The sequence below is a fragment of the Pygoscelis adeliae genome, unplaced genomic scaffold (genome assembly GCF_000699105.1).
Source record: "Pygoscelis adeliae isolate BGI_AS28 unplaced genomic scaffold, ASM69910v1 Scaffold26, whole genome shotgun sequence".
Classification (NCBI taxonomy): Eukaryota; Metazoa; Chordata; class Aves; order Sphenisciformes; family Spheniscidae; genus Pygoscelis; species Pygoscelis adeliae.
Genome location: NW_008825104.1, coordinates 2,399,449 through 2,407,123, shown reverse-complemented (window position 1 = coordinate 2,407,123; position 7,675 = coordinate 2,399,449). Strand labels below are relative to the sequence as shown.

Below are 7,675 nucleotides of genomic sequence, written 5' to 3'. Positions count from 1 at the left end.
TCAGCAGGAGTAAGAGAAACAGAACAGGATACTGTGGAATATTTTTCATTTGCAATTTTCTAGATATTTCTCCAAATAAAGTAGGCATCTTTGTGGCAAAAAAGTCTTGAACCATACAAATCTCATTTTCTAGAAAAAAAAAATCTTAAATATGGTATAAAAAACCCTGTTCTTCAAAATGCAGGCAAAACACAGTAGGCTGGACATTATGAAAAGCTCTCTGAGGATGATTATACCTTCCAAATAAGGTCTCAGGTGAACTTTTCAATACTGTTAAAATGTTTGGAATAACCCAAATGCATATAAAAAAATACAGGTTAAAAAAAAAGGCAGGATTTTTATGCTGTTTTGTCTGAAAATTTATGACCTTGCAAAGAAGCCTCCATGACCACAAATACAGTAAGTGCTAACAGTGGAAATAGAAAGCAAGAAAAAACCAGAGGATCCAAAACAACCCCTGTTAGGATATACTGTTATATTAGAAACATTACCTTACAGAACATGTCTCGGAGATCATCTTTTGGGCTAATCCACGATGCAACAGCATCACAAAAAAAAATAAAGTCCTACAAGATTGAACAATCACATAGGTTAGAAACAGGTTGATAGTTCATAGATTGATGTTCACTCTATGAACTATTCAGAGTCTTTGATCCTAATTCACAACTGCTTTTGTTTTTATGTATTTATTTTCCAGTTAATTCAGACAGTAACAGTAAGTTATTGTAGCCTATGTGTTCAGAAATAGAAATAGCTAAGTGTAGGAATAGCTTTGTTTAATCAGGTTTTTGATTAAATAAAACCACAGTTAAAAAACCCAACAACTCTCCCCTCCCACACCACACTTGTCTAACGTTAATTATTTTAGTACACTTACCAAGTTCAAGAACCAATCACCTTAATAACAAGCAACAAACTCAAGACCACAGTCGCAACACTCTCTCTCTCACGCATTTCCAGTTGGGGAAAAAAGCTGTTGTATTTCTTTAAGCAGAGCCAGAAGTTTTTTCTGGGACACACAGAATGTTTATCATACAGGTTCAAAACTAAAGCTACCCCAAAATCCCTATACTTAGTTCATCTGCATTACCTCCTACTACACCATTAAAAGACCAGTCTTAATTGCGTTGATAACGCACATGTTTTTTGGTAGGAACTGAGGATAACAACTACAGACAAGGAGAAATGGGATAGTGAAAACAGTCCCTAATTATCCTTAAGCTATGTGAAAGAACAAATGGACAGCAGAAGAGGGAAATGCTAAGTACAGAATAAGGCATAAGTGAAACGAACTGAAAATTTCAAAACATGGTAAAGGCTCAATTCTTGTGTTTCAGGAAGAAGAATTCCAGGCAGAGAAAAGGGAAAATCACCTTCATTTTCCTCTTAGAAAATATTACATTGGTACAGCTTTACTTTGGAGGTGTGGCGACTAAACAGCAAGTCATATTCTATTCTTCAGATGTACCATTTATTTTAGAGGGATGCATATTCCTTGTCACATTGACTATTTAAGCAATGTATCCAAAGTTGAAACAGAATCTTCCCCACCCAAGTTTTAAGACTGAAGGGGTGGTTACTGTTTTTGTTCTGTTTCCGGTTTTAAAAGCCTAGGGTACATGTGGAAAATAGGTTTAAGTATGTCAACTTTTGCCTTATATTTTCATACAGAACCTGAACACAACCTGACAGAAGTATCAAAATACAGTTATTTTAATCAAAGTTCATTGTTCACATATTCTTTGTAAGTAAAAGACAAAAACTGAATTTAACAATACTCTTCTCGTTTCCTTTGCTAGGTGGTAATTACTGAAGCATTGTGAGATGTATAATTTGCAATATAAACATTTTGGCCTCCTTGACCTCAGAATAAAGCTACATCATGTACTGCAGCAAATCACATCAAGCTGAACTTTTTCATACTCCATATACAGCTTTCACTAAATTTCACACGAGTAAAGAAAAAAAGTTAAGATCTATTCATGTATCTTACTTGGACTACTCCACTGGGGTTGACCGAGATCATGGTACATATCCCGCGGAACGCTGAATCCTTTTCCTCATTGTCTCTTATGTTTCGCAGAGAGGTGCACCTAGCAAGTTGGAGAGCAAAACTTAGCTAACTCTATTACTTTTTCTTCAATCAAGTCAGAACTAGATGACAGTATTTGATGGAATAAGTCACACTGATAAGATGATCTGAAACACTACTTTTAACACTTAGAAAAACACTGTTGCACACAGTCTTTACTAGCATATTCCCATTAGGCATCATCTCCAGAATATTGTTCTCCGGTTGCACTATACAGAGTTAGAAAGTGTGACCTGTATTCCATTAAATACAAAAGAAACATGGATCTGAAATATTTATAGAAACTATCATAATTCGAAACGGAACATATAATACTATCACAGTATGAATTATGTCAGATACCACTTACAGAACAGTTATTTAACTTTTACAGCAGCAAGCAAGCTATTTTATACATAACGAATCTATAAACATATATTCCTTACAGCAATTCAAGCCTCAGACTGAATTTTAAGTAAAGTAATGCACGGTTTAAATTTTACAGTATTTGCATGCATTGTATTATCATTCTGGTGGATTTTAAAATGCTCTTTCATAGTCAAGCTTTAACACAGCAAGCATGTGACAATCTTATCCCATGCATAAATTAGTTGTTAGCCACAACATAAAGAATACATGACGGTGCTACTAAAAACTCACAAACCTGATAGGACAAGATTAGTCACATGGTTGGCAATGATTAAGGATTGAGATTTTGTAACCAACTGAAAATATATCTAAAAGTGAGATAGAGAGAAGAAAGAAAGAAAGAGAGTGAAGAAAAATGAATTAAAAAAAAAAGATTGAATAATACACACCAGGGTCTTATAAACTGCTGTAGCATGGGGGCCACCTCTTGAGGACAAACGTAACCAAGACGACCAATTGTTATTGCTAAGGTAACGCAATCACGGTTATACACCACCAAACGCCAACCAAGACATGAGCAAATGAGGGGGGAGGAGAAAAAATAAAGAAAAAACAACAAATAACTCAGAAACAGAAACCAACAGAATCTGTGTATGATAATAAACATAAGATTTCACCAGTGCTGTTTATTACCACCCCCTAAATAAGAGGCAGCAACATATATGGTATACTCTCCAGGGTAAAAGAAAAATTAAAGAAGTAAATGAGAGAACACCAAAAACACAATTTAAAATCCAAAGGCTTTCTGATATAAGCAGTCATTCTGCCCTCTTCAGAGTAATCTCCTACAGTAAATTTACCTACCATATATTTAGAAGTTTTTATTCAAATGTACTATTATGGATACTCTTGATAAAAAGGAATTAACCATTTTCAGTTTTAGTATCAAGTATTCTAAACATTTTATTTTTTCCAATATTGAGAATTCAAGATTTCAATAGATGTACTCTATCAGTAAAAATAAATTTATAAATACTTTTACATGGAAAATATTGTGACCTATCTAAAAATGCTAAATAGATGAAACACTTCTCAAAGAGCACCAAATATTTGTTTTCTTCATAATCTCATAGACAATTTAATTTAAAGTGACTGCAGATTAATTCTTTAATCCCAATGTTTCTCCTGTTCAAAAAAGGCTTCCTCATAGCAGTCATGTAAGAATCTGACTTCTGATACCAAGGCATAAGGACACATGAAAAGCAAAATTGCTTAATCAGATGATTAGGTAGTTCGGTTCTTTGTTCCAAGGGACAGACTGAAGAAAATATCATCGTGCAAATGTGTTTTAATGGTGTTTGCTCAACTCACAAAAGATTAATCTTTAGAAAAAGGAGAGGGTGGGGAATAATGTATCAGGATTACTTGAAGCAAAATACATGAATAATACTAAAATCCAGCAGATTTATATGAAGCAGAGAAAGGAAACCTATGTTCAAGGGACATACTATGCAACACTCTAATTAACAGGCATTTGTGAACAGTTTCATGAAACATGCAATAAAGCAGATGATGCTTTCTCCAATAAAAGTTTGGTGTAGGATATACTAGCAGTTTGAAACGTACTCATTCCATGAAAGCTGCAGCTCACTGGTAACGTACTGTTTTGCCCTGACGTTACTCAATTTCAATATGCAGTGTCTAAAATTTTTAGCACATCATCTAACTTACAAAACTGCATTTGAAGTGCTACTTTAAAATGAAAATACACTTCTAAGTTTCATCTGTTAAGTTCTCACAGCTACAGTCTGTACAAGGAATAGTAATCTCTGTCAAAGGCCAACTTTTTGGCGTGTACGATTATTTTCTATACAATTACTTTTACTTAAGGTGGTCTCATGTTTCCATAGGAGAAGAGTTTTCATAGCTCATTACATAGCAAGCTAAAGCAGAAAACAGTAATGTTCTTGCACATACTAGTGGCATGCAGCACAATATCCCACAACAAACTTATAATAAGTACACCACACTCAACATTTATTTGCAGTTATGCATCCACATTTAAAGTAACTATTAAGAGAATTAAAAAAAAAAAAAAAAGTCAGTGTTTGAATGCTTCCAGAAATTCTCTAACAATGATGGAAGCAAACATTTAAGTACTGGATGCCTCTCAATTACAGGTATTACACATCCATCAGTGCAGAGGAAGGGGGTCAGGGGAGGGGCAGGGGGAAGGAAAATTTATTTTTCTATACTATTCCATGGTATATTTCACAACAAGTAGGTATTTGCTCCAAAATTATCTTTCAAAAAGTAGTACCTGTAATATGCCAGACAACTAGATAATTTTTCCTTCAAGTTCACCTTCCATACTAAATGGGGGGAGGGGAGCAGAGAAAGTGCAGCTTTTAAGTTTAGAGAATACCGGAGGAAAAACATGCATTGAAAATCTCTCTCCAATTTATCTCTTGCTTAGCTCAAAAAATGTAACTGTAGCACTGAATTTGCATAATTTTCAATCATGTGAGGTATAATGACTAAACTGTCATTTTCTTACAAGACAGTTTTCAAACAGAAAAAAAAAATCTCAATTAGTAAAATAGTAAACCAGAAGCCTGTAAAATTATTAATAAAGTTTTGCTGAAGTATGGAAGGTGCTCTTCATACCAGAACGTGCCCTCTATAAATGCAAAAGAAACAAGCCTCAGAAATTCTGATTCAGCAAGGCATTTGGGGATTGCTCCCAATTTGGAAGGCAAAGCTGTGGGCCAGAACATAAAACATGCATGCCATTATTAGAATTCTTTTCAGAAATTTGTTATTAAGTGACCAGGTAATAGAAGTTATACATAATTTCAGTTATGTTGTGATAAAACTGCCATCACAGATCTAGATTTTTGTGCATGATATTACAAGTTTATCTTAAAAAAAGAGTGCATTTTTTGTAAATTCAAAGAGTTCATTATTTGTTTTATATATGCAAATTACATTTGTTTCAAACACGAGACATATATATACAGTACACGTGTAAGGACATGCATATATTAAAATCAGTGTCAGCTAAGTCTTTAAGTGTTACTGCATACATTTGTCATATTCAATACATAAATAAAACTGGAAGAATACTTAATTAAACAGATAAATACATATAATAAATGTTATAAAAGTGAGAAAGCAATAACTTTAAGAATCTAGATATATGATAGATGGTTTGCTGCAAGACTGAGACTTGTAAGAGCTTCTGCAAAACAGAGTTGCTTTTGCTTATAAAAGCCAAATCCATAGCAATAAAACCAGTTCTGGCGTGGTTCCCCTATGCAATTTTTTAAATCATTATAAAAAAAATGTCTAATTCCCTTCACCATGTATGGTTCATTTTTTGGGTACCTGTGTTCTCTAACAACGTCTTTGGTGTGTTGGGTCTGTTAATTATTTCTACAAGCTGGTGCAACACCATTGGAATATAAGGCTGCATCTCTATACCTGAAACAGCCAAAAAAAAAAAAAAGGTTCAGAAGAAAATGACCATTAATATACATAATCTAAAAAGATCCGGTACATTGAACTTACTAACAAGGACAAGAATCTCAAATTTAATTTAAATTTTAACATGAAATTATCACTAAAAGAACCCCCCAAACCCACACAAACCATGCTAAATGTGCAAAGATTCGAAGAAAAAAATAAATCTTACCCATCTGGATGGAGATTTCTCCAATTGCCCAGGTGGCATTGTTACAGACAGAAATGAATTCGGGGTTTAGGTTGGTTCCCAAAATGGGCATGAAATCAGCTAGAAAGAACAACATTTTAAAATCTCATCACACAATACAACCATCCTATCCCACTACTGTAAGATCATGGGGGGAAAAAAGAAGTTTTTAAAATAAATCATGTAAGCCTATTTAAACGCTTGGAAAGTGTTACACATGAATGAACAAGAGCTCTATTTCTGGTATATATCAGATTAACCAGGATTTTAGAACCAAAACAGATCAATGCAAATCTTTTCAAATTATGATTTTAAAATGTTTCTAATAGGCTTTAGCTTTATCTAACTCTAGAAACCTTTTTTCTCCCCTTCCCTTGCTGGGGCGGGGGGAGAGAGGGGAAGAGGGAAGAAGAAAAAAAACACAGCTACAAGTACTTGTAGTTTTATAACATAGTCAAATAACCCTCAAATCACCTGGATAGCTATGTATTCAGCTATGCTTGAAAAAACTGTGAAGCCTAGAAGACAATCATGTCCTTGATTAAATTTTAAGAAAACATTAGTCACAAAGATAGATTATAACATCTGCCAAATAAATTTTAAATTCCAAGCCTATCCAAGCATTCATTTGGCAAGTTAAGTGTATCTCAAAAGTATCTGTGGGAAGAGACAGCAAATATCAGGGAAGTGTATAACTGATGCTACTTCCCTACTAAAATTAAAAATAAAGCAAAAAAACAAAACAAAACCTACTCTCTAGCCAAGTTTTCTAAGTTTTTATATATATATAATTTTATGTAACGATGGATTCTAGTAGAACGTAAAAAGCTATAAATTCAAGAATTTATCAAAGCAAGCAACTATTCTAATTGAAGTCAAAGTACACCTGTTTTGCTGTATTCCAGCATAACAGGTAGCTTGTTACATTATAAAAATCAAGAACAAAAATGAATTTTTGCACTGTCTACAAAAATAAGAACATGTCTTTCAAACACAGAATTCGAAGGAGAAAAGACTACAGACCCTTGCTGATAAAGGAAAATGAAAACTTACAACACCATGAAAAGGCAACCCACAGAATAGGGAGCTTAACAATGGCTAAACCAGCCTCTTATCAGTTTGTAAATCAAGTTAATTGTTTAATATGTAAAAGAAACCTACCGATGCAAGGCTTAACATGCTGAAAACACGCCTTTGTCAGATCACCTAACAATGCAAAAGAACTCTGCCGTACCTCAGGCATTTTATCCTAAAGAAAGGAAGAAAAAAATGACAATTCTAGAAGTGTTTCTGATTGTCTTAAGAAAGAAAATCCTTGGATCAAACAGGTTACTCATCTCACCTGCATGCATTGGTACATTAGTGTCAGGATATTGCTGCGAGCCACCAGCTGTTCAATGTTGCCTCCAAGTCCTTCAGCTAAACCACTGAGTAAATCAAGAGCCACAATCATGAAATCTTTATCTGGAGCCTCATATTGGTCTGGCTGAGCATTATGCAACTGCAACAAATAAGTACACATT

General features: G+C 34.1%; 1 protein-coding gene across 1 annotated transcript in view; it reads right to left on the bottom strand.

Moving 5' to 3' along the window:
• Nucleotides 1–7,675, bottom strand: part of TNPO1 (transportin 1) — a 116,812-nt gene that overhangs the window by 8,357 nt on the left and 100,780 nt on the right. Inside the window, exons 16-22 of the mRNA XM_009327301.1 lie at nucleotides 7,495–7,653; nucleotides 7,314–7,401; nucleotides 6,135–6,233; nucleotides 5,828–5,923; nucleotides 2,890–2,965; nucleotides 1,994–2,093; nucleotides 492–566 (exon numbers count right to left, since the gene is read on the bottom strand). Coding sequence (XP_009325576.1) covers nucleotides 492–566; nucleotides 1,994–2,093; nucleotides 2,890–2,965; nucleotides 5,828–5,923; nucleotides 6,135–6,233; nucleotides 7,314–7,401; nucleotides 7,495–7,653 — 693 coding nt within the window. The remainder of the gene's footprint in view (nucleotides 1–491; nucleotides 567–1,993; nucleotides 2,094–2,889; nucleotides 2,966–5,827; nucleotides 5,924–6,134; nucleotides 6,234–7,313; nucleotides 7,402–7,494; nucleotides 7,654–7,675) is intronic.